General features: G+C 46.3%; 2 protein-coding genes across 5 annotated transcripts in view; both read right to left on the bottom strand.

The window, feature by feature from the left end:
- Positions 1-1,596: 1,596 nt before the first annotated feature.
- Positions 1,597-8,507, bottom strand: LOC137879027 (ly6/PLAUR domain-containing protein 1-like). The gene is made up of 3 exons (XM_068719595.1): positions 8,296-8,507; positions 5,579-5,713; positions 1,597-3,513 (listed from the first exon to the last, which is right to left on the bottom strand). Exons 1-3 carry the CDS (start codon positions 8,342-8,344, stop codon positions 3,266-3,268), a joined length of 432 nt encoding a protein of 143 aa, XP_068575696.1. The 5' UTR covers positions 8,345-8,507; the 3' UTR covers positions 1,597-3,265.
- A 1,095-nt stretch (positions 8,508-9,602) lies between these two features.
- The window catches only part of LOC137878933 (nck-associated protein 5-like), a 113,599-nt gene continuing 96,103 nt past the window's right edge, over positions 9,603-27,098 (bottom strand). For all 4 annotated transcript variants that reach the window (XM_068719453.1, XM_068719455.1, XM_068719454.1 and 1 more), the window contains 8 exons: positions 23,464-27,047; positions 22,735-22,840; positions 21,619-21,706; positions 18,841-19,158; positions 17,453-17,568; positions 17,136-17,256; positions 16,866-17,041; positions 9,603-11,594 (listed from right to left, as the gene is read on the bottom strand). In XM_068719453.1, the coding sequence (XP_068575554.1) occupies positions 11,283-11,594; positions 16,866-17,041; positions 17,136-17,256; positions 17,453-17,568; positions 18,841-19,158; positions 21,619-21,706; positions 22,735-22,840; positions 23,464-27,047 (4,821 nt within the window). In that variant the 3' untranslated portion in view covers positions 9,603-11,282. The remainder of the gene's footprint in view (positions 11,595-16,865; positions 17,042-17,135; positions 17,257-17,452; positions 17,569-18,840; positions 19,159-21,618; positions 21,707-22,734; positions 22,841-23,463; positions 27,048-27,098) is intronic.

The following is a 27,098-nucleotide window of genomic DNA, read 5'->3' as shown; positions in this document are numbered from 1 at the left end:
AAGTATTTCCACTGCCAGAGCCCTAATGTGGCTGTAGTTGCACACACGTCATTAGAGCAGAGAAGGCAGAGGTGGGCCTTATTATTTTTAATAATCTCCTCTTTTTGCTGCTTCTTAATCCTGGGAGATCTGCAGTCGGCACTTCCCCTTTGTGATCGTCAGTCCTGACTTCCTCCTCCTCCTCCTCCTCCTCTGTTCAGTCTTAATGACGCTCTGTCACACAGGCGCCCTCACGCTGCAGGATGCTTTTGCTGCTAATAGACCTTAAAGGTGAAACTGTAATTGACACAACTGAGTTTTAACTCAGTCGTTTAAAAACACTAAAGTCATCTGTGTTGTTTGAGCTGAACGCGGCCGTGATCCAAACACAGGTCTGGTCTCTCTGCAGAGTACGTTTTACGGTGGACTGCTGTATTCATCCAGTGGGAGCTGCTCTATTGTGTTTCTTTTAACAATGCACCGCTGCATTGTTAGGTAATTCATTGAAAACACTATTATGCCACTTACAAGTCGATCATCGCTCATCACGGTCACAGCTGGACGGTCTCTCTCTCTAAAAAGAGATAAGCAGCAGACTGGTCCGGAGCAGGTCGATACACTGAGGCCTCTGCACATCTCTCATGTCTCATCTTTGCTGGAATCCTCTGCAAGACACTAGCAGCCGATGTAAGAGGGGTGTAACACGGAGTGGATAATGCCTGATCTGTATTCAGTGCTCACTCTGACAAAAACCTTAATCTTCTGTTTCACATAAGGCTTTTATCAGTTTCAGTGCAGGCTGGCGATCGCGGTGTTTTAGTAATTGAAAATGCAAACAGGTAGAGTCAAGCGCGCACGGTAATAAAACGTATTCTAAGACTCTCGTGTGTGCTTGCTCATTTGGAAACCACAGAGGTTGCACAGTGCACAAAACAATCGATAGATGAGTCATTAAGTAGCATGCTGAAATGTAGTGAATTTAATAAAACGCTGGTTCCACGGCGTCCTCAGCCGGGCTGTGTGAAGGAAGAAGATACACAGAACATTTAGGCCCAATCAACCTTCCAGGACCACCAGCAGTGCTGCGTTTCAAATAAAGTCACCCTCTCCCTCCAAAACCCTCAAAATGATTCATTATATCCGAGGTGAATCCTAACGTTGAGCTGGAGGCTTGAAGAGGCTGCATGTGAAGGATGCTGCAGTGGAAATGCTGCAACTTCTTCCTTTTGTTGCTTTTTCTGTGTTTAATCCTGAAGGAAACAACGTTAACGTTGCAATAGTTCACTTAATCAACAGGGACTATTCAGTAGAGCTTACAGCTCCGAGTGCTTCCTTTAACTTCCTAAAAAGGAAATAGCTTGGTGCATTGAAAGGACCTGATTTGGTACTAATTATGGAGACAATTCATTGGCATACCTCCTATTAATTCACTCACTCCAGTTAATAAGGATAACCTAAAGTCTCCAAACATGTATGTAATATGAAGGTTTAAATGTGTCAGTTTATAGTCAGCACTGAATGAGCTGCTGACTCTCTGTAACAACGGTCACACATGACACACGGGGCTCTGACTGAAATCATGCCATCTAAAAACTGGACAGGTCCGTTTTTCAGCAACATTTATTTACGTCACATATCAGCAGAACACAGCGATACTCTTCACAGAAGACCGGTCGAAACAAACTGCCGTCAACATCTATCGGACGGAGCATCTCCGCCTGAAACCTTACTCCAGTTTCAGTCGAACGAGGCTCTGAAATAAGTCTGACAATATTTATCAATATACGACAATCTTTCTCGGCTTCGGACCGTTAAAACCATTAAAACACAGAAGAAGAATGTCTGCATTTGTTGTCCACATATAAATATAATACTGTACAGATTGAAAAAGAAACAAGAGAATCGTAGCAGCCAAATAAAACGTCATGAGGCAAATGAATCATTTGGATGAATAATCATCTGGACTTGGAAATAAGATCCATAAAGTTACCAAATGTATTGTCATCGGAGCAGACTTTAAAAGACAGCATTGTCTACATGCAGAACTGGCTATAATTTGATCATATGTTGATTCTTTTTAGTTTTAAGGAACATTAGCTGCTGACATCGGCCTGAAGCATGTCTCTAGTGAGGATGCCTTTGTGCTCATAACTTGTTCTTATACACTCTATGTGATATACATCGTATAACTCATGGTAGCAGGCATCTCCAAATTTAATATCTCATTTCACAAAGGAACATATGGAATATCAAAGTCTAATTAATACATCTAATCAGCTTCCTGTGCGACAGAATCAACTTTTGAGGGAGCATTAAAAAGCAATAACACAAACAGTCTTTCCAAATCCCTCTCAGTGGGTAAAATGTCAATCAATATCGTACGGCAGTGGAAAATATGCACATATATGTTTATTAATATGCTGCAAGAGCGAGACCTCAGAACCCTCCACATTCATATTTGCCTTCTTCATCCCTCCATATGAAACCTGTGTGTTCTGAGCAACAACAGCATGAACAAGAAACCAAACAGTGCCGCTTCAAACCATATATCAACAGAAGCCCACGAAGTAAAAGCTTAGCCATATCATTTTCTACAATAACTTCTAGCAGCAACAAGCAGAAAATAACGTCAGAGCAGGTTCCTCACAAAACGCAGAGAAGGTGAGCGATGCCTCGGCTGCAGACGGCGCGGTCCTCGTCTCGCAGCAACAGCAGCAAATGATTCAGAGCGCTTCACAGGCCTGCGCCTTGCAGTCCGGTTCTCAGCGGAGTCACATTGATCAGATTAACGGGACACGAAGCCAGAGGGGCGTCCAAATCTGCTGCTTCACACTATCACAGGGCAGCTGTTGCTTTTCTTTCAATTTGTATGCAGATTAAATAACGATCTAATGTGTCAATTGGTGATTTTGTTGCCTTCAGACGGAGCCAGGCTTTGTGCTAAGCTAAGCTAACCAGTCACTGACTGTAGTAATAGTAGTGATCAAACTCCCCCCCAGAAAGTGATAAAGGGGGTTTCCCAAAGGTCAAACTGTTCCTTTAACTGATGCTTTTCTTTGTGTTTTTGGTCACCAATAGAAGGGGAATGACAGGCACAAGTGCAAACACGCTCATCCTGTTTAGCTGAAGTTGCAAGAACAACCTGATGTGATTTGACTTCCTCTCCTGCTGAAAACACCGTCCACCTTACAGGAGGACATGCCAAGATTCTGACATGACTAAACGACCCCAAAACAAGAAAGTGAGGATTCTTTTCTACAGTTTTGGACTAAAGAAAACCAGCTGTCTACGTCACAGACAGGAGCATCGGCAGCGGCAGGAGGAAGGCCGGGAGGAGGAGGAGGAGGAGGAGGAGCGGCCGGTTGGACGCCGCCGCCGAGGGGACGGGACGCTTCCTCCTGGGCCCGTTGCAGAGCGGGGTGTTGCAGCAGGAGATGCAGACTGAGTTCAGCCTACCGGTGCAGAACTGCTGGTAGCCGGAGGAGGCGATGAGGCAAGCTCCAGAGGAGGCACAGGACTTCCGATAATGTGTTCCTGTTCAAAAACAAACGAACAAACAGAGGAATCTTACGTCTGTCCTGACAGAACGCACAGTTAGTGAGCACTGAATGCTGCAAAACAAAACCGCAGACTGGATAGAGCGGCCATTCATGTCCCGCTGCTGTAATGAGATTGCTTAGATTAAAGATGTGACATGTTTTTGTTTTCACTCCGGGGCTATGGAGCTATTGACTTCCTGTCTGCTCTTATTAACTGATGTTTGTCAGCGTGGTATAGGTCCCCACAATGTGTATGCTTGTATGAAGACGAAAAACGGATATTCTGTAGTGCTGTAACTTGTATTACTGCACTCCAGAGCCACTGAGTCCCTTCAGGTGAGGCTCCTCCATCCAGCAGCCTCCGTCTCTGTATTGTGTTCCTGAGACATGTTGCAGCAGCCGGGTGCTTCATCATTAGAGTGCCGCTCTTATTGCGTTTGCTGCAAATTAAATTTCCGCCGTACTGGACAGGAAAACGCTTTGATTACATCAAATCGAGATGCATTCAACCTCTGTAGGCAGAACATTCCATTCTATGGGAACGTCTTGTCTTGATGTACAGCTTCCTCCGTGACGCTCTGTGTTCAGGCTCAGGCTTCTCATTTCTAACAGGAAGCCGTTGATCGTTCCCTGGCTGTAGCTAGCTGATTGAGCTGACGTTAGCTCCACGAGTTTGTTTCAAAATGCTGTGTAGTTGAATATTTGAGTCAAGTCATCCCCACCGATCCTTCCTCTGACTGAGGTAAAGTTAGAATCCATGGCTCTGAAATATCAGCAGCCTATCCGGTGATGAATCTTCGGCGCTGTCCGCGGTGCTGAAGTAGGATTCGTAATAGAGTGCTGCAGGGAAAACGTATACAAGTGAATGTAAGCTACTTATTAAACGATAGATAGCTGTCGCTGGATAGCCAAACATGCTAATGAAGCTAGAGCAGATAAGCACAGTGTTCCTTATATTCTTGCTCTTGTGTTTTTCTGACTAAAAAAGGACGCCACCCTCCAAAAGTCCCAAAACGGTTGAGTTGGCGCCCTCCAGGCTGAACCGTTTTATTTTCTATAACACGGTGCAAAACTAATCTAATGTTGTGTCGGGCAGCTGAAGGAAAGTCTCTCCTCTCTGACGAATGAGCCGAATAAAGTGGTCCAGGGAGAGAGTGTTCGCCGGGACGATGCCGGAGATGTCTTTAAAAAGTGAGCGTGACACAAAAACAACAACGGAGGGCCTCACACATCTCTGTGTAGGTGTACAATGCATCATGGGAAACCGATGTGTTACACTGTCTGATGCTGCGACGTCTAACCACACATCAATCAATGCTCTCCATCTTTGAAGCTGAGCAAAGGCACAACATAACAGATAACAATATATATTATCTGTTATATATATATATATATATATATATATATATATTATGACAGTGTTGTGACCGACTCAGCCTCTGCTGCTGCGGTCAGTAAGTCAGACACAGGATTTAAAGGTGACGAGTCATTTTAAAGTGCCAACAGGTGCAAACTTCACAGCTGATTGAATCTGCTGTTTATGTAGGCTGACTTTTAATAAACGTCACCTTACAGCAAAACATCGTTTTATAAGTGATATTATTTTGAACTGCTGATTTCCAGACAACCTTGTCTATGCCTGCGTCTCAGCTCGTCTCAGTTGAGGTATCAGAGTTTATGCCCCCCCCCCCCCCCCCTCATGTACATCAACGAAATTGCAAGTGCTTTACGACTTAATAATGTTGAGTTGCCCTCATCTGAAGGCAAATAAATAAATTGTAATCGACACAGAGGGCGAATAGCTTCTGAGTGCTGCATTCAGCTCCGTCTCCGCTTTCCAGACGGTCACCTTTCCTCTGCAGATAAATAGGAACTCTTCTTCTTCACTTGGATGCTTTAGGCCGGTTACATCCTCGACTATCAATCTGAACCGACTCTGTCCTGGATCCCATGAAGGAATATGGAACACGAGATGTGTATAATCCTCCAAATGAGTATTTTAATAATAGAAAACACCTAAATGCTATGGAGCAGCACCACAGGTTCAACCTGTCTCTTACCATCGGGTTTGACCAGCACCTCCTTCTGGCACATGTCCTGTACATTGACAGTGCAGTTGACGATGTACTCCGGCGTGGAGCAGTCATTGTGCTTCATCTCCTCACACTGGTAGCACTGGATCTGAAGGGCATCGCCTGAGAGAGAGCAACGGATTCAAGCATTAGTGGCATCGCAGATACAGTTTACCGATGAACACTGTCGATACACAGCCGGTCCTTTCTTCTAGATATGAGAAAAGAAACTGATTGAATCTGAATACAATTTGCAGAATTTTAGAACAGGGCCATGGAAGCACAAATGTCCAGAGAACAAAGGAAACACCATCCACCAACAAGCTCTTTTAAAGCTCACCAATGGACATCTTGTTTAATACAAACAATCGAGTCCAAGTGAAAACGAGAAATCCAACAAACTGACATATCTGCACTCATTCCTCTGTTCAGACACCTATTCCCTGTTTTATCCACGTTGTCCTTTCTTGTGTGCAGAGTGCATTAATATCATCCGTCCACAACATTCTGACTCTCCTCATTCTGTGTGTGTGGGCTACATTCCTTCTCTTCTTTATGTTGCGTTAGATTCAAGCTGCAGAGGCTTTTGTACATTTAGCTTTGTGCGAGAGCCTTTGATGGCGTTACACCAAACAAGAGTAATGGCGCTCCACCAGAGTGCAATGTCATCGTCTCTGTCTTGTGACGGTACGCCCGGCAGCAGCAGGGCAGCAGCAGGGCAGCAGCAGGGCAGCGCCGAAGCTTTGTGACTTCTCAAAGAGCGAGTCTAATCTGTGCTGCTCCTCAGCCTGTCTCATAAGTGTCAACACAGAGGATATAGATTAACACACTGACGTGAGAAAAAGCTGTACAAAATGAAAATGAAAGCACAGAGTGGTTATTTTAACTTCCCTTTTAACCCAAGGGTTTTTATAGGTGATAAAGCTCCATTTACAATACAATGCTGCCAGTGTAGAGATCGCCCGTGTGGATTCTCATCCCCTGAGGTAGTAAAACTGTGAGTGTCTGACTGCTATACATCTTCTCATAAATAAAATATACGGCGTTTCTCGCAGCTTTTGTAAATTTCATGTGATGCTTTTAAAGCTGCCTGGATGGGCTTTTGTTACTGTCTGAAAGCTCATCATTAATCTGACTCTCAGTTATACTCAGTGTCGCAGAACGAGTGAAGCATCTGGAGAAATCTAGCTGGGGCCTGGATTGGAGAAAGTGTCATGTCCATTGTCTTAGGATCATTTTTTTGCAGACAATAAATGTGCCGTGGAACGCCGCTCTGCAATATGCGTGACATATTCTCACTGGCAACTCATTGCATCATAGGTGATGGGGAAGCCTTTCATTTTATTGAACCTCTGAATGTTTTCAGAGAGTTGAGATTGGAGATTTATTGCAAGTAATTACATCAGTCAGTGTTAATTGGTACACTGGATTGTTGGCTGTCAGGTTCAATTATAAAAGATATCAGCATCAATTAAAACAACTTTAAAGTCCAGTAAACAGGCCTGCCCTCGCTTTCCTAAATATCCCCCACTGATATATGTTAGTAGTGTAATTATTGAAATGGCACCAAACATTAATCTCAACTGGGACAGCGCCATCAAACGCATCTGATAAAGGTCCACATATAACACCACAGCCACCGCCTAATTACTTTAAACCAAGCAAATGCCTGAAAGCTCCATCCATCACCTGAGAGGAGATTGTGTGAAAACAAGGAGCTTATTTTTGGGGAGCATCAGTCACGCTGGAGGGCAAAATCCAGCGGGCGAGCTGCAGCTTATCAGCTTTATCAGAAAAAGAACTCTAACGATGTTTCTCCCCCAACAGAAAACAGAAGATGACGTAAAGGAAGCTAAATCATTTACACCGTCGTACAAAAGGTGCAAAACCAATATCTTCTCATCATAATCCCATTAACTGTAATCACTTCAGGCTCAACACAACAACATAACGGCATCAGACACAGGTAGGAGCAGCTCTGTAAACTGCAGGTCTCTCTTGTAACAGAGGTGTTTAATCTCACTGCGACTTCCTGCTGAAATACCGTGGAGGTGAAATAAAGATATGAGTGCAGATACTCATATCTGCACTCATAGCAAACAAAAGCAACACCCTAATATTCTTTGCCAACACTTACATGCAGGCAAGCAGAGAACCTCTCATTCTGCATCAACCAGAGCAAAATCAACCAGGAGCTGTCAATCACATCACAGCTTTATGAGGTTGTTATTGTGTTGAACAGGAGTTTCTATCTTTTCCACCTCTGTGGAGTCCGGCACAGCGCTGCTCCTCAAGCGCGCTGCTCCAGCACCAATAACGCAACATGATTGTTAATTACTGCTCGTTATTCATGTTCCTTAAGTTTCCACAAAAGTATGCAAAGACAGGAAGTGCATGTCTGCATTATGTCCGATTTTACGCACGTGAGGAAATGAGTTACCACGAGGCAATAGTTCCTTTTTCTAAATGTAACGGCATCGACAAAAAGGCATTTAGGAGCAGATTATCTGCATATTAAATGTTTAAATAGGATAAATAGGATATGGATGAATTAGATTAAATAATCAATATGTTTGTAATATTCGCGTTCACCCTCTGTTGCGCACGAATAAAGGAAGTATATTAGATATACTTCATGCACTTGTTTTTGCTGAACACATGCGCTCCAGACTGCGCCCTCGCACGATGACCGAACTTGCACCTACCTGCGTCGAGAAGGACTCCAAGTAAAGTCGCAAAAACGAGAAGACGCATTCTCTCCCTAAAGACGCTCCGAAGGGAAACATCAGACCGAAGGAACTCGTTCAGACGGGGGCGTGGAGGACGAACCGCCGCGGAGGAAGCCCAGACACGGATCCGCTCATCCTCCCTCTCGGCTGGCTGAGTTGAGAGCAAAAGCTCCGCAAAGTGTGAGGAGTCTCTTCTCCAGCGCAACTGGAGACGAACCCAGAGCGCAGAAATCATAACGCGCACCACGTGATGGGAGCTCATAGTTTGCTTTTTTTTTTCTTTCTCGTATCTCAGTCAGTCCGTTCTCAGAGAGATGGCGACGATAGATTTGACAGATATTTGGCATTTTCTGGCTTTGTGACATTTGAATTATATATGTGTTGGAGAGGGAAAGTTCAGTGATTCATATCAACATGACACCTCTTCTCCTTTCATTATGGATTTCTGCTCTAAAATATATCAGGACTCCAGTGTGTCTCACGCGCAACAGCGACCTTTAAAATGATCTTTAATTCTACAGACTCTGGTGTGATACTTGTTCACTTAATGACTCACTAGTGACTCTGTAGCCTCTCTTTTACATTTCACCAGCTGTTATAGTACTATTCTTAAATCATATTTCAGAAGTATCTCGAGACCTGCAGCCTTATTACTTTGTCTTTGTTGTATTTATGATTCTTTCATGTATTTCTATAATATCACAATGGTGTCCACTACTGACTTAAGTAACCTTTTCATGGCATTTTCATTAACTCTGTCTGCTCCCGTGAGAGTCATAATACAATAGATTCGTGCACATCTAAGCTTGTACTTGTTTTCCACTATTTGTACAGTGATCTGATTCCACTGCTGTTTACTTTGAATGTCTTTTGTGATCAATACAACATATTGAGCCTATTACTGTATGTAGAGGCAGACAGAGAAATCACTCACGCGGTCCATAGACTAATTGCATTTATTTATCCGCACATAATTACCCATCAAGGGGCCCTAATGGTTATAAATCCCTCCGCGCAGAGCGAACTGTCGCCGCTCCGAGCTGCAGCTGCTGACGGACTGAGTGAAGCGGTGATTACACGCGATGCCCTGCGGGTGAGAGGCTTCGGGTTTCCTCCAAACCCTCATTCCTACATCGAAAGAATGAACGATCACCTGGTGACGCACGTGCACCACGCGCAGCACACACACACACACACACACACACACACACACACACACACACACACACACACACACACACACACACACACACACACACACACAGCTTCAGCTCACTTTGAAATAGGAAATTTCTCATATTTATTTAGGAAATAGTTACATAAAATATAGCAGTAAAGTCTGGTGTAACAGACAAAATTGCACACAGTAACAATAATAATAATAACATTAATAATAATTACCAAAGTAACACTGCTGGTAACCATTTCTCTTAACAAAGGAACCAGGGACACTTAAGGAGAGAGGTGAAGCATGACAGTCACACGACGGGCCGACAGTACAAAATGTGGGTATAAATACTGGACATCTAGAAAAATACACAAGTCCTCTTCAGACTTTCTTCGTACAATATTAACAGTTTCATAGAAAAATTGAAACACACAGTCGGCTCTGTTGATTAGCACCAGCTGGTCAAATTCCAGACAGAAATTTGGCATAAGGTCACCTACAAGTTCAAATACGTCTTTCAAATAAAGTGATAAAATATTTTATTGATCAAAATAAAGATTTTGCTTTAAACAAGAACCCCGAAAGAAGCATGCCGTTTCTCAAACAGAAGACTTACAGCCTTGGTTGAATGATTGGCAAACAATTTACATTTTGTTTAGTTGTTTTCTCCTCATTTGCATATATCAATCAGCAATGCCCATTCTGATATTAACTTATTTTTTTATATACAACATAATATACAACTATGAAAGGAAAACTGAGGTTTGGAGAGTCCGGGTATACGCTACGCTACGCTACGCTACGCTGCAGGAGACCGGAGCTCTGCACCAGGAACTCAACGAAGCAGACGATCGCTGATGGCTGCAGTTGAATTCTTAGTCCAGTATGTTCCCTGAGCTACCGACAATGACACCGGGGGCTTTCGAGACGACACGTTGGTTGTTTGCTGTACCTGTGGAGCAGTCAGTGAAGCACCGTCTCACCACGACGTGGAAGCAGAGAGTGTTTAGCTTCACTTGACATCAGATAAGAAATCAGTACTGTGAGCTGAATAGTGATGAATGTTAGCGGCTGCACAGCTGCTTAGAATAACACACAGAGGAGATTAGCGACAGGTTTGAATGTACATCCTGTATTTTGCTTCAGAGGAGAAGTAGACCCAGATGAACCAGGTGTATTACTACGGGTTGTGATTCAACATGGGCAATACTCAGGCAACTTACTTAGCAGCAAAACATAAAATGACACCTTAGGTTTGAATCTACTTTCCGAGCAAAACAGCAATGCCATCAAAAGCAACAACGTTGTTGCAACTGTGCGCCTATGTTGCCCGCCAGCGTCCCCCCGAGAAGACTTATCGCCGCCTGGATAATCGTTCACTTTACACTCAAACTTTGTACAGTTTCTGTCACAGTGCAATGATAAGAAGTTCCCCAGCATGGAGAGAAATCATTTCAAACGTTTTGTATTGCTGTCTAGTCCACCACACCCAGAGGCAAATATTCAAAGTCCTGGTTTGGTGTTTGGGTCGAGGTCTCCAGCTCCACTAAGTGCTTCGTGTTGTATGCAGAGTACAGGGCTCTGCATGTAGTCCAGATCCAAAGAGGGTTGAGACCAAACCAAGTCTTCGTGGGGTTTGTTAAGGTTCCGCAGAGATGACAAGCATCCCGAAAATCTACTCAGAAGAAGAGAATTTGAAAAGACAAAGTGACCAAGAACTTGACATGTCCAACGTGTCAGAGTAGCGGTCTGAAAGCCAGAGTGGAGACCGGCCTCCAGCGCTACAGCCGCCGCCCTACACCTCGTTGGAGCCCTGACTGGTGCAGGAGGAGAAGCTGTCGTACAGCGAGTCGCTGAGGGAGCCCGCGGGGTCGGCCCCGGGCTTGCTGGAGAAGCTGGAGGAGGAGGGCTCGTCCGCCTTGCAGCAGTCCTCCTCGCTCTTGCCCGCATCGGCGCGGCGGTCGCCTCTGCGGCCACCCAAGCTGGCGTCCGGGTACAGGCTGCCGCTGCTGGAGCCGCTGTGGTTCAGCTGGTTCAGGGACTCCAAAGAGAAGTCCAGAGAGCTCGACTGGGCACCGACGGGAGCCTTCTCCGGGGGAATCTCCTTCTGCAGAGAAAAGAAGCAACGGGTCAATAAAGAGCAACACGCATGTTGACTTGTGGTATAGAAGGATGCACCTCGTATTGGTAAAATCTCAAATTCATGCAAATGTAACTCCACATTCACGTGTGCTGCTTTAGTCTGCAGATATGTGTGTTCCTCATGATTCGGGTAGAAGGTGTTAGAACTGAAGAATGGGATCGTTGCAGGTCTCATCACTAGACCGGATAGGGTCCTGTTGGCCTTTAGGCAACTCAGCAGTGATTACACTCAACAACAAAAGTGCAACCATCTGCTGCTGTGGACTATGCACCGTCACTGATAATGACCTCTGAATCACGCAGTCGACAGATGAAAACAAGAAACTCGCACAGCTAAAAACATGCAGCTGTTGTTTATTATTAGAGTATTCTAGGTGATCTCTAGTGCGTGTTTAAAGAGCACCGTAGGGAGCTAGTTACGGTAGCGATCAGCATCTAAAGCCCTCTTCAGAGGCTGTAAACAGAACTCTCTGAGTTGCTGCGTTTTTCTCCAGGAATGCATCCTGGGAGAGCAGTTATCTGCGTGGGTATTTTTATAAGTACACACTAGCTGGAGGGTCCAGGAAACCTCGAGGGACGCTCCAAACCTGGACCGTTTAGAATGTTGCTGCGAGGTGTATCTCCCACCAGACCAGATCCAGAACCACTCCACTCAAGAAGCACCAACACTATCTAGAGTGAGGTCTTCTACATGCTGGTAATGGAAGCTGCAGGCGTTCTTTGATCTCACGAGTTCAAGTTCTGTAAGTTACCAAAGTCATGACTGAAGCGCTAATGAGCCAGAGGACCAGAGAACAGACGGCACGTTTAGAACAGGGTTCTAATCTGTCCACCGCACCTTCATCAGGACGAACACTGCATACTAGTACGTATTAGTACTAGTATCACGCTCTTCCTGTATCTGCATAGTATCGCACTGCGAGGACCACGTCGTCGTTATTTTGCGATATTTCTTCAGGCTTCCCTCTCATGTCAGTTATAAATACACACACAACCTTTCATATTGATAATGTCGTTCTCTCTGTTGTTGTCGGTCTCGTCTATGTATTCCTGTGTATTGTATGTCATTACTCTGGTGTTTGTGCCCTTTGCACTAATATCTACTATCAACTAATAATCAGAAGAACACATGATTAAATAAATTCTAAATGTCTCCAACTCTGTATTACAACTCATAGTGAACTCAATACGGCGTACGGCCTTGGTGTCTCCCTCCAGCATGTTCACAGTGGGCGCGATAGATAAGCTGCTCCACCTTCCCGTAGTTATTAAATACAGTATTTATTATAAATCCACCCCTGGTTACTCAGCTTTCTCGGTCTGGCTCTGTTCACCCAGAGGCCGTAGTATTCTATCCATCACCTGCGTGTTGCTGAATACTTTCTGACGGGTTCAAAGGCAGCATGAGGGTTTTGCGCTGAGCTGTACGTTCGGCTGCATGTGTAGGTGGAGAGAGTAAGAACAATACTCATTGTTGTTCTCGCCGCTGTTCCTCGTGGGCCTGGAGCAACGCTGGTTTCCTCTCCTACCAGATAGCTAATTGCATTCACCTGGCAGCCCAGGTGTAAACTATTGTGAGAGCGGGGCTCATTAGAGCCCAGAGGGAAGTATGAGAACACTGATCATGTTCAAAAAGACAGAGGGAGAAAATCCGCTCCTATGAAGTCTAATACGTTCGTAGGACTCTGGTTTATTGAGGCTTCTGTCAGAGCAAAATATATATTTTAAATGTGGGAATCTTTGTTTGAGGTAAAAGCAAAGTACTGTGAAAATAAGGAGGGATTTATGTCAATTTGTATAAAAGAAATATGCTAGTTTGCATTATTTACAGTCTCCTTAAAGCTTCACAGGTCGAACCCAAAAGCTAACTGCTAAAAAACACCTAATCATCTCACACTGAGTATCTTCATGCAGAATAACCCTTCCATCTTAGGATCCCAGCACACCCTCTAATGTGACCTGACCTGACCTTTCTCTGCAGACACGCTCTACAATAAATCTGTAAAGAGGACAACATCAGAAGGAGATTGTGCCCAAAGGTGACGTGATATCAAATGTTAAGCAGGTGTGAAGGTTGAGCCCAAATTAAGCACAGCCGTTGAATGCAGATTAGACTTGTTGAATCCTGCTTCAACACCCGCGCTGCCGTTCACAACACTATTTGTACGCATCGTCAGCCCTTAAAACTGTCGCTTTATGGCCTGGGGATACGAAGGCGTGTGTGACGTGATGGAGATCAGTGATTAGCAGTGACGAACAGTCTTCAGGTCCTCGCTCTCTCAGCTGCCCCTCCTCTATATCTCGCTTCGGTCGGAAACGAGAAGAGAGAAAAGGAACGGCTCTCTTATCGCTGATTGGATTGGATTTTGGAGGAACACAATTACCGGCGTATCGAACCTTCCCGCCGCAGGTCTCTGTACCACCTGCGGGTTCAGCCACAGCGATGGCTGCACACATAACCGAGGCTGCAGGCGGGCGTCTCAGCGAGAGGCTCCCATTCGAAAAACCCGAGGGGCCAAATCAGCGATCGGTTCTGCATCACATGTCAGTAATGGGATGTCTAAACTCAAAGTCAGTAAACCTGCTTGCTGCAAAAGCTTATTGAAAGGGTCTTTCATTGTGACGTATTTCCTCCTGCTGTTATAGTTATTAGTCACTGAGGTTAGTGCCGATCGTTCAGCAGAAAGGCGTCAGGATGAACGCGCTAGCAGGGAGAAAGGTTATTGGAAAACTTGCATTGCTGCTGATGACGGTTGTAGCTAGAATTGTGACATAAAGTTATTCAATGTGAACACCGTGTCCATGATATTGTCTCGACTAAGACCCATTCTGAATTTACTTTTCAAAGCAGACGATGGTGAAAAAGAATACGCGTCTTGGCTGCCACTATTCAGAAAATGATTGTATCGCCGGCATTGTGTTTCTGCCGTCTCACTCCTGCATCATGCTGGCTCGCAATACCATCAATCTGACGGCAGCTCAAGGGGAGCGCGTATTCCTGCTGTTGCTATTTATTTGTACACTCATATAGTTTTGGTTATCCAGTTCAAATTTCATGTCAGCTGGAATGTTCCCGTTCCCTCGCCATGTAATCATCGCTCAGGGTAACAAGCTGTTCCTCGCTCGGGGAGCCGCTGCGCATGCTGATGTGTTGTACGCTGGTTTTGGACCCGGGTCCCATAAACCCCAGGAATCTCCCAAGTTCTGATGTTGCTCTCCTGCAGCAATTTCTTTCTCCTGAATGCAGACACAGGGTGGAAACGGGAAAAAGAAAAAGTAAGCAGGAAAGGGAATGCAAAAAGAGAACAGAAGCAGGAGGTCAACTGAGAAGAGCAGATGAAGAGAGATGTACGGGAGAGACAGAAATAGAGAGACGCAGAACTGGAAGGGAGACAAGAAAAGACACATGGGAGAAAGAGAGACTCTGAGGAAGGAGAGGGTAGGAGGGGGGGGGGGGGGGGGGGCTGCCGTTAGCAGGGCTGTCAGGTGCTGTCAGGATGATGAATGGGAGGCCAGCGCGGGCTGTGAGGGCTCTGATGGGAGCCGCTGAGCTTTACATCACTCTCCTGAGTGTTTGTGAAAGGTTATTAAAGGCGCTTAAATCACCGGGCTCCGACACCGGCCCGCTACCGGTCACCAAACTTCCCCAAACCGCCCGCCAATGACAACGTCTCCCAGGTGAAAAGCTGCCGAGCCTCGACAAAAGGAAAGCTCGGGGACGGTCGCGTGCTGAGAGGGGTGAGGAGGTGATGACACGCAGATGGATCGTCTTTTTCAAAGGAATAATGTAGGGTAAACGGGTTCAACAGCAGTCGTCCATCATTATGGCTGCTGCAGCTTAGGAATAAGGTTATTGTCAAAACGAATGTCAACTCGGAATATTAAGTCTTCAAAGTCTTTTCGAACAAAAACTTTTCTTTACGAGTGAAGTATTGTTGTCTCGGTTACCTCCACGTTTCGACAGCGCGGCCACGCCGCCGCGTTGTTCTGGGAGTCGAGCTCTTGACCTCTCAGCTTTGGTTCAGGTACGCTGAGCTCCACAGGCTTCACTAGCACCCTCAGACACGCAGCCTACCGCGTCCAATTAAAGGAGAGACAGGGCGGAGGCTGAGACAAACAGACCCACGCCGGTTGTGTGACGTCTCCCGTCGGCTAATGGAGCGGTGCGAGCGGCTTGGTCGCACAACGCCATATCGAAACGCCCCGTTGGATTCTCTGCTGGGACTCTGACCGCGACCCCAAACCTCTCTTTCCCACCAGAAGGACCACACTCCCATCATCGCTCTTTAAATATAGTGAGCGTACTCCACCTTCCACCTACACAGTCCTTCTCATTGAATTAGTGGGTGTAAATGAAGTGAACAGCCGTATATCTGATCCTGAAAAAGTCAAGAATGAAAATATGAATTCAGGTTTTTTTTCATACACAATTGTTTTTTGAACTGTATTTAGTCGGATCCCTTTTTTCAGATTATGGATTTTGGTGTCAGGCCGGGTGTTGGTGCGGCAGCAGTAAGAGGAGAGTTTGGCCGTCCCATAGAGCCGGGCCGTGTGCTGGAGGCCATTTCATGCTCTCTGATCCTCATTTGTCATTCAGCTGTGTTAAATACTAATAGGCAAATACCCGCTGACACGAGAGGGCGCGGCGATCGAAAGCAATTAGGACGCTTTCTCTTTGAAAATCTGCGAAGAGTTCCAACGGTAGCGGAGAAAACCTTGAGGTTCAGGGAGTTTGTTGCCGTGGGGACGTATTTCAAACGTACAGTTGACATTGCAACTCAACAAGACTCGCTCTGACCATCTGAAAAGACTTCTCACCGAAGTCTATGACATACAGGAAGGGCGGGAATTCAGTTTATTCACCTTCGTGCCTCCGCATTTCACTGAGGGAAAGTCTTCTCCTGACTCTTTCAAACACCCCACACATCCCTTCATAACGTATAATCCACACCTGGGAGCTTTATCACTTTAAAGAGCTTCCAGTGGGATCCACGGATCACAGGTCAGATGGAGTCAACACAATCAGTAAGAGTCTAAAAGAACCACAACTTGAATATATTGTACAGAAACGTCCTTCTTACTTACAGTAAACCAGAACTCGAATAGGTGTCTTCTAATGTCACCGTTTGGATATCACAGGAGGCTGTGATGACCAATAAAAGGCTCGGTGGGGATCAGCAGCCTGCCTGTAAAGAATCCTTTATGAGTAAAAGCGATGAGCCGGTTAGATACTCACACTCAGCCTGTCTCCTGCGTGTCCATCCAGGGAGGAGTCCTTGTGTAACAGGTTGTACTGGGAGATCCGCCTGCTGTCCTTCTCCAGGTGAGAATACATGTCGTGTTGGTAGTAGTCCATGATAGACAAGGCTTTCTCCCCGCTGCTTCTCTTCAGGGTCTCCTCATTCCGCTCCACTGTGGACGCAGGGATTTGTTTTAATAGAAGACATGAGAAAGGATCTTCATACTGAGGACGACTAAAGGAACTTCATAAACGCTCCGACCATACCTGAGTCACTTCTCTTAAATCTGTTGATCAGGGTCCTTTGTGGTGAGTTTCCGGTTCTTTCCGGTTCAGTCTCGGTGTCGCTGCTGCTCCCCGAGTATGTGCACACTTGCAGGGCCCTTTCCTGTGAACAGTTTTTAAAAAAGCACATTAAAGACGACTAGCACTACTATATAACAATAATCTTTCTTTCAACATTCTTCTTTCCTCAGACAGTTGTTGTAAAATAACCGTTTCCTGCAACTTATTTTGTCTTTATTTCTTTTTCTTTTTGAATACTTTCAGCCATATTTGTGCATATTGTGATGTAAATGACATACAGTGGGCATATCGTGATCCTGGCCTTTCATCTTCCTCTCTGTTTCCGTCTCCTTGTCCTCTGTGGAGGCGTGGCTGCGTGGAGAGCAGAGACTCAACCTCTTCGTCTTGATTGCATCTAGAAGCCCAAAGAGACAAAAGAGAACTGAGTCACGGGACGTACAGTAGAACACAGAAACCGCTCTGCATTCGCTATTTGACCACTTATAGGAATAGACAGAGGGAAGAGGAAAACATCCTCTGAATTCCTTCCTTCAGACGGACAGATTGATGAAACAAAGGATGGAAACATCCATTCAAGTAAACCCATCCAACTGCACACACATCCATTTGTCTGCACGTATGAAATGAGCTGCACGATAACCAGGCCATCAAACATTAATGGTGTCCACTCTGCCGCTGTTCCCCGCCATGACTCCTGGCAGCCCAGATAGAACAGCTTTCAGCTGTCGGCCCCGAGCAACAAAGCACTGCCTGATTATCACTCTGCCTACTGCCGTCTCGGACAGACGCCAATTTAATTGTCTCCTTTAACATTGAGCTGCATTATAATAACAGCCTGCTTTTTGGCCAGTGCTCCATCTCCGTCTGAAAATTCTGCATCGGTATCATAAAAGTCCTTTCAAAGCAGAACAACAGTGACAGACGCCGCTCCTGCTCTGTGATTCTGATGGAAGGGATTGAAGGCTAAAGCATACGATAAAGACGAACAAAGGCTCTTTTAATCAACTGGTGCCGCGGGGAGACTCACCAGGAGTCGCTCTCTGCAGCACCGAGGCAAAAGAGATGCAGGCCGACGTCCTGTAAGCATGAAACCACAGGCGCGATCGCTCAACCCTGTGTTATTGTAGCTTTAATCAGCCGTCTGATTGCATCCCACACACACACACACACACACACACACACACACCTTTCCACCGTGCATCTTTATGATCTATGGCTGCGCTGACAGGCCTATCTGATCGCACCTGTTAGTAGACGTCAGTGTTGATGGATTCACTTTAAAATTAGCTGAACAAACAAGGCTCTTCTTTTAATCAGAGTCTAAGAACGACTTCCTGTTTGTCTGCTTGTCTGGCGCCCTTGAGCGGTCTGGAGGGAAATGTGTTCACATAAAGTACAGTGACATTCAATATGTCACCTACTCTCTGAACGGTAGAACAAGCTGTCTAAGGCTTTCAAGGCTTGGCTCTGTGCCATCCAGCATGATATTAGTTCAATTTAATATCCTCTTTGGCATTGATATTAGAAAATCAATAGAAATTGAAAGGGTATTCTTCGTCATGGTGCGCGACCAGCTGATGATAATGATCTTGGAGTAGAGTAACTCAGCACTAAATGCAAACTTTACCAGTTTCCTGGAGAAAGCCTAAAGAGGTAGATGACTCACCTGGAGCTGTGGGCAGGCGGCTCGGGCTGTCTTGTGCGTTGTTGTCGCTGCAGCTCACACTGGGGTCGGACAGGGAGTGACCCATGCTGGTAGGGGCATGCGGGCGGGTTTTTGGGAGGGAAGGCACTTTCACATCAGGTTGTGAGGGGTCTGGGTGAGAAGAGGGAGGCTCCCGATCGAGATCAGAAGAGCCGGCGGTCACCCCATCTGGGCTGGACTCAGATTTGGGGATGTGGCGACCGCTGGCCCGGGTGACGGAATCGGGGAGAGGGAAGGTGCCGATCCCGCTGTCCAGTGTTCTCATCTGACAGCCGGAGCCTGAAGTGACAGGGAGAGGAGTGTGATGTCTGGGAGAAGCACGGGAACAACGACACAGGTAAAGAAAGGAGGGCCTGGATTCACATGCAACGGAAAGGGTTGTGAGTAAAGAGGGCGTCTGCAGCAGGTTCAGTGACACGGGGCCGGTGGGGAAAAGGGAGAAAAGAGCATTCTTATTTGATTGTAGGCAATAGTTAGTCGTGACTCCACCTTATCCTAACGTTCCTATCAGACACTCTTTGTAGAGCCATTTGTAGCTATCATGGTAACAACAGATGCACGGTTCTAAAATGTTATTATGACACAAGAAAGCAACCTGCTGCCAGAAACTCTGAACAAAACACACATTTGAGCTAAAGCCCAAGAAGGGACTTGTTGCTGGGCTTGATCAGCGTGGACGCTGGCTGGTGATCAGGAGGAATGACAGCACATAGCAACAGATGGGTGTGGTTTGGAAGCCACAGTTTGCAGAGCCAGAGAACAGATGGAGGGCCGTTCAGCTCAGCCCAGGTCCTTGCTACTTTGAACAGTTATATCGGCTAATTATGTGTTGTTCGCAACTTTTTACTGCGATAGGATTCATAAAAGCGAAAGGATTCTTGATGTTTCATCTTTGTTCAAGTTCAAATGAGTTATTAGGTTGTTTTTCCCCCGTGTTGCTAACCCTCTGCAGCTACCAGTTCTGTCTATGAAGACATCGGTGAGTGAAAGCAGCCGGAGTAGAGCTGGGTCGATGTCGACAGGCTCATTGGGATGAAAATCAAGAATGATAAATATGAATATCAGATGGTTTTAAAATAGTTTGAGGGCAGTTTGCAGTAGTACCTGAACGTTGTGTCAACATGAGGGACATCTGAGGGACGTAGTTACTGGATCGTACACTGCAGTTAGATTCAAACGAGATGTCACTTGAGCACAGCTGCTCGACACGTGCTTGTTGGTGTGTGTGAGAACGGTGGAGAGCCGTAGATTACACAGCGCTATAATTGAATGCCAAGTCTGGCAGTTCACAATACCCCCTAAAACCAAACCACAACAGGGTCCACAGTAATCCTACCCAGAGGCAACAACAGCTGGACACGATGTAGTTCTTCATGAGCGCCCTATCACTTCTGTCCAACCTCCAGGGTTTGGGGGGGGGGGGGGGGGGGGGGGGGGGGGGGTTTGTTGAGCCCTCCACGGTGTGAAATAGGCTTTATGCAAAGGTCTCATCTCCAAAACCCTTATTTGGAAGACTTTTCTTTGTCACATGGAAATGCAATGATAATTCACACCATGAGTTACGTCACATGTCCACAGTAGAGAGTAGCATCCTGGGTCCTGCATGCTGCAGCAGTGACTTGTCTTTGTATCATCTGGTGCTTGTGTGTTTCCAGAGTAGAAAGTAAGTGTGAAAGCCAGAAGCATCAGCAGGCAGTGAAATAATTGGCGAATCATTGGTATTGATCAACAGCGCTGTCAAAGCCCTGCAGATATACTCGGCTCATTCTGTGCTATGGGCCAGTCAAAATGTTATTTATCGTCCCTTTACAAGAGGAAATACTGCCTCCAGGGAAGTCCTGCTAATATACAACAACTGACCAGTGCACAGAGAACCTCAAAGTCCACATCCATAACTTGGACTTTGCTCAGCGCTGCTTGCATCATAAACTGGCTGCTGGATGTAAACTATTTGTATGATGGATGTGTTTGTCTGGCGTTGGGCCCGTGAACGCTGCACTTTGGAGATACGTGACATTAAAGCAGCGCTGAGGAGCAATGAGCAGCCACAGCTGAAACCTTTATGAAATATTTAGTCCACGCTGTCTGGAAGTGCTTACCTGGCAGAATATTAAAAAGGCAGCATGTTAATCAGAATACGGAGACAATTAAGCATCAGGAGTTCATTTTCACACTCAAGATAAGATGTAAGATGACAAACAGTTCTCTCTCTCTCTCTCTCTCTGTCTGTCTGTCTGTCTGTCTGTCTCTCTCTCTCTGTCTGTCTGTCTGTCTGTCTGTCTGTCTCTCTCTCTTTCTCTCTCTGTCTCTCTGTCTCTCTCTGTCTCTCTCTCTTTCTCTCTCTCTCTCTCTCTCTCTCTCTCTCTCTCTCTCTCTCTCTCTCTCTCTCTCTCATAACACAACGCACCACAATAACAGCAATCATCATCCCGTCTTACGAATGGTTTGATGCATCTATTTGTTCGCTTCCTTAGCTGCTCAGGCATTGTAGAATATCACCTGGTTGCACATCAATCTAGTATTTTTGTATTTATTTATTTGTTCACAGCTGCTGCTGCCGTTCCCCACGGTAATGGTGAGTCTGACAGTGAGGGGAATTAGCTGACAGAGGAATGGAGTTGTCAATCACACCAGGAAATCACATCTGTACAGAATGTGTGAATGCTCCGTTGCACTGGTTGATAGGTGATGGTTAGTGACAGCTTTTCGTAAACTCACTTAAAGAAATCTGTACTGTACCTATCATGTGGTCTTGGCAAGCTGTGTCTGGGACGCGTCCCTCTTCATTCTCGGCCTTCAGGTTGATCTTCTGGGTCATTAACAGGGTCTAGAACATGAACAAACAGTGATGTTGGTTCTACAAACTTCAGTAAGCAGCGGAGATATACCGCATTACACTGTAGGGAAGAGTCTACTGGAGATCAAGCTTCATTATCTCACATTTATTTCTTCCTTTTGAGGCAATTTGCAATAGAAAAGTGAGAAAAGGTCACTTATAGTATACAGATGTATGTATTTTATGACTTTCTGGCATTGTGTAATAAGTTTTGTTAAAAAGAAGTAAGGCCGTTGTCGTACTTTCTTGCCTTCCTTTAATTGGGTTATTTTTGTAAGTGGTTTTGGGGTGGTAAAAGAGAAGGAGCTTGTAGGTCATAAAGTGTTCCTCTTTGTTGTATTTCTGTGGGGAGAAGATAGAGAGAAAGCTTGGAGGATGGTTTTAAATGGCTCCTTTGTCAAATTGAGTGCCGGCGATAACGGGCTCCTCCATGTTATCAGAATTCCACATCATCTGGATTAAATGTCCTACATTATGCAGCGAGATTCTCTTTGTGCGATTCTCTTCCTCCATTCAGCTCGCTCCTGATACTTTCTTTTTTTATTCTCTCACGCACTCAGGCTGTCCGTCATTTTCTGACTGACAGATAATAAGGACTAAATCCACAAGGTCATCATTTTGGCCTTTCGCTTACAAAGTGCACCGATAGGATTTACAGAAACAAGCTGCCGAGAGACGCCTAATTTAAGTTTGTAGATTACATGCGTGACCCGATGACTGTCTCTGTGTGAGACGTAGTTTAAAAACCTTCAGCCGTGTGGATGGATACTGAAAAAAGTCAAAGCATAATGTGAATCAATAGCGAGGCTTCGGGGGATATAATGGTGAAGAGGCGGAGGTGCAGTGGATGTGTTAGTGAACATGTACAAGTGTGAAAACCCTGTAAGAATTTGCATGTGTGTGTGTGTGTGTGTGTGTGTGTGTGCCAACAGCCTGTCAAAACACAGCCAGAGGCAGACATGCAGAGCTTGACACAGACACACACATGTAATGCAGTGAGTTGTGGTTTGCTCACTTACAGCAGTATCTGGACAGATCTCCACATCTCCCTTCACTTCGCTGTGTTTCTTGGGTGTGGAGATGCCAGGCGGCGAGGCAGCCACACAGCTGCCCTTCACAGCAGTCCTGCGAGAAAAATAACATTTGATCTGTTTTCATGCGTCTGCACGCCGAGCTCCTCCTCCATCAACTCGCCAGGTAGAAAGTGAGCCTGCTGATGAATTGCACTGACCTGCGCGCAAACACACATGTGCACAATGCAGAGAAACGCGCACGCAAAAAAAACCTGCCCTCAAACGTTTAACAACCTCTATGAAGTGCTCCCTTTCAAGTGATTGCAGTGACTCTGGATACACATCTGTCAGCTGTGATTTGAAGTGGCAAATCAATGAAGCGAGAAGTATGAAATGTGGAGCTCTGCTGGCTTGACGATGCTTTACCTGGAGTGTGCTGACTACGTGTCTGGATGCTGGTCCGAGATCTGCTCATGCTCACAGGAGTGGAGTCATAACTCAAACAGACAGCTGCTGTTTGTGCTGTTTATTTATCGCTCTCCTCCGAACACACAATTTTAATGCAACGGTGGCTCATGTTTAATTTAATAGAACAAGCAATTTGTTTTTAAATTGCCGATTCACTCGACAACACTGAGAAGGCTCAGTGGCAGGAAGTAATCAGCATAGCATCCGCTCAATTAAGAGTAATTCATTCCTGATTTTACTTGATGACAAAGACGCTGCTTCACCCACCTGCCGAGAAGCTCTTTCACAAACTGGTCTTTGCCGATGAAGGCGGTCGTACACTGGAGCTGACTGGCGATCTGACCCATCTGATTGTTGCAGTGGTCCATGATGGAGCTCAGCTTGTTGTTCATCTCAGACAGGTTCTGCACCTCGTGACTGTCCCTCTGCTGGTTATCATTTTTCTTCTTCTCCTTCTTCTTGTCAGACTTCATCTGTTTGCCTCCGAGCACTGATCCAATCTTCGACTCTTTCTTCTCCTCTTTCCCCTTAGGAGGGTCTGCTTTCTTACCACTCAGAGCTGGAAGTTTGCTCTTACGAAGGCCGAACCAGTTTGCCAGAGAGGGGCCCGTTTTCTGCTTGGTCTCAGTGGCAGCTACTTTCTCCTGTTCTTGACATTTCTGCAAATTCTCTTCGATTCCCATCATGACTTTCTCTTCGATGGTGCACACTGTTGGGCTGATTTTGTTCTCCTCCATATCTGGAGAGTCTGTCTGTGTGTTTACCTCCCTGCTAACGTCTGGCTCGTGAGTGGTGGTTTCTAAGCCTCCCGTCTCTCGCACTGGATTTTCGGAGCGATAGACACAAGTGGAGGGAGGAGGAAACTGCGGATGAGAGGCAACTTTTGCCGTCTTACGAATATTGTTCAAGCCAATCCTATCACTGATGGGTAAGCTGCGGGCCTCTTTTTGAGAAGGTGAGGTGACTGCCTCCCCCTTAGCTGTGCCCTGTGACCCGTCACCTTTGGAGCCTGATTTAGAAGTTCTCTCAGGGAGGACGTTGTGGCTATTTGACCCCGTCATGCCTCCATAGTGGCTGAGCCTCGTCCTGGGGGAATGGAGAGGGCTCTCCGCTGAGCCAACACTTGGTACCTCCAATGAAGTCTGCCTTGACAAGGAGTTTCCCCTTTCACCCGAGTTGGTAATGATCTGAGTTCGGATTTTTCCCGGTCCATCTAAAGAGTTGATGTTGGGTTTCTCAATGTAGTTTGCGCTAAAACTCTGGCTCCTTGCTTTGGCCCCATTCATCCCCAAGGCTGGTTTAAGATGAGGTTTGGTAGTAACAGATATGGATCTAGAGAAAAGCTGACTGCTCCTTTTCCCTTTATCGCAGACCTCTTCCTCTTCTGGCAGCGCAGCAGCATGCACTTCGTCTTCCAGTATCCTACACTGGACGTCACCTCTCCCCTCTGGAACAGACATCTTGGGTGGCGAATCAATACTGTACACTTTCTGCAAGCTGTCACACTGGGTAGAAGCATTTGAAGTCACAGTCTCCTTGGAGACGGAGTTGATATGATCTTTCTCTTGTTTGCCTGGTATAGAGGGACTATTTTTATGGCTGGGGGGAGATTTTAAAAATACTTTAAACCCCATTGGGATGCGAGTCTTTGAGGCTTTTTCGGCTGTGTTTAGGGAAATCATGACCGAGCTGGGTGGGCTGACAACAGCTTTGCCATTTGGGGGTTCTGTTTTACCTTGAGGGGTGTCCTGAAGCGATATAGGTAAACTAATAGAAGTCTTCTGCACTGTCTGATGGACATTATCATGCGTTGATCCTCTCTTACTTGCAAATGAGTTTTGAAGAGAGGACCCTCTGAGGGCACTGTAGGGAGGAGGGACATTCTTTGAGCTTTTAGGTGCATTTTCAGTTTCCGGAGCACACCCTGAGTTTGCAGAAGGGAGGTAGTCTTTCGTGGTCATCCTCTTGTTAGTGCCTTTAGTAGTTGTCTGGGTCATGGCGGGGGACTTTTGAAGGTGCTGACTGGTTTTCTCAACCAGTTTCTGAGGTGCAAGTGCAGTCCCGTAGCCTGCATCCAAGTCTAAACAGTCTTTATCCTTGATGGGTAGCGTAGCTTGCATATTTGGTACAAGTGAGGTGTGGTAACTTGGGGGAGGGCCCCTCACAGTGGTCGGTGTGGAGGTTTGAGCCACCCATGTTTTATGTGCTTGAGGCGACCCTTCGTAATTTGGTCTGATCAGTAAGGAGGTGCTGCGGCCCGGGGGAGGGGGAGGAGAAGGGGACCTGAGTTTATTTTTGCTGGTTTCACAGTGTTTGTCTCTGGTTGGCTGTTCACCATTGTCAGCATACTCCAGGTGCCTCCTTGAGATGTGTGGGGAGCTGGAGGAGGAGCCCTTACTCCATTCAGCCCTGCTGGGGAGCTTGGAGTTCACTGCCTTCGGGCTCTGTAAGCAGGTTACAGGTGTTTTGATGAACCTGGACATTTTAACTGCAGGAGAGGAGGGGGATTTCTCCTGACCAGAGGGTCCTGAGCTTCCATTGTTACTCGGTTCACTGGAAGAGCCCTTAGACAATCTCAGTGGTGATCCTAAAGGTTTGTTTCGACCGGGTATCTTTGAACCACTGGACTTCGGAGCAACAGAATCGTTCATGGGAGGGATGGAATGGCCTTTATTGGGCCGGCTGGTTGGTGGTTTGATTAGTTTCCTTTGTGGAGTCAGCTGCATTGACAGCCTCTCTGCACTGTCCTCCCTGCTATTGCTTGTTTTGCTCAACCTAATTTGATATTCAGATGGCTTCTCTGGAGATTCAAGAACAGTGTAGTTTCTTGCATTCGCTGATAATTGCCTTGTTGGCCTCTCACGGGGCAGTAGTTCTGTGTAATCGGGAATTACCTTGCTACTTTGAATGTCATTCCGAGCACAAAGTTCAATAGGCTCTCCGTCTGCATCAAATATTGCCAAAATGCTCTCCTCAGACTGAGTACACGTTGCCCCTTTGGGCTCCTTAATCAGGCTGAAAGGCCTGGGCCTCCCATCTGCAGACTGGGTGCGTCCCTGCTCTCTTCGCAAGCACTGTTGTGCGAGCAGCTTGGCAGCATCTCGTGACACCCTCTCGGAGTCCCTCTCTGCTTGCTTCGGTGGCTGGCTAAAGGACATTCGGATGTCACTCGACTCAGAGTTGAGTTCCTCTGGATCATCCACGTCAGAGAGGGGATTTGGACCCTCTGGGTCAGAAGGGTTGAAGTGCAGCAGGGATGGTTTAGTAAAAGCTGATGTCCGCCCTCCCTCAGGGAGAAAACTGTTAATAAAACTCAGGAGTTTCTCGGGACGCTCCTTTGAGTCACAGCCAGAAGAGTGTTTTGAAGCCACTAGACCTGAGCTAGCGTGACCTCCACCTCCGCTGTCCTGTATCGCCTCCCAGCTACACAAACTGTCTGAAATGCTGCGGGAAAGCCTCTTACAGTAAAACCAGCTGTCCTTGGTGGGGATGTCATCTCCTCGACTGGAATGTGCCAATTCATCATCTGCATCATCAGAGTCATAAGAGAACTTCTTGCCCCCGACAGCTAAAGTTCTACCCACATGGGTGGGCTTGGACACCCCTTTACTCCCACTCTTTATACCCAGGGAGTAGATGCCCTCGTTTGAGTTCATGCAGTCTTTGTCGGCTGACTTGGAGACCTTGGATGAAACAGAGGAGCTCCTGTGTTTCCTTCTCTGGAGCTTTCTCAGTCCCTCTAGTATGTTGCTCTCCTTGCGCCTTGTGGGCAGCTGCTCCTCCGGGGGGGCGCAGATGTTACTCGGTGCTGACGAACCCAAACTCAGCCTCTTCTCCCAGGTCAGAGACGACTACAGGGCAAACAATAAACAGCGGATCAGTTTGATCATAATCACCTTTAC

The sequence above is a fragment of the Cebidichthys violaceus genome, unplaced genomic scaffold, assembly GCF_023349555.1.
Source record: "Cebidichthys violaceus isolate CVI_PGR_0920_01 unplaced genomic scaffold, fCebVio1.0.p SCAF_24, whole genome shotgun sequence".
Taxonomy (NCBI): domain Eukaryota; kingdom Metazoa; phylum Chordata; class Actinopteri; order Perciformes; family Stichaeidae; genus Cebidichthys; species Cebidichthys violaceus.
The sequence above is the reverse complement of the archived record's forward strand: the minus strand, read 5'-3'. Positions and strand labels throughout refer to the sequence as shown.

Coding starts and splice junctions, on each gene's coding strand:
- LOC137879027 (XM_068719595.1), bottom strand. CDS start 8,344: ATGCGTCTTCTCGTTTTTGCGACTTTACTTGGAGTCCTTCTCGACGCA. Junction 5,714..8,295: donor TGGAGTCCTTCTCGACGCAG/GTAGGTGCAAGT, acceptor GCTCTCTCTCAG/GCGATGCCCTTCAGATCCAG. Junction 3,514..5,578: donor GGTGCTGGTCAAACCCGATG/GTAAGAGACAGG, acceptor GTTTTTGAACAG/GAACACATTATCGGAAGTCC.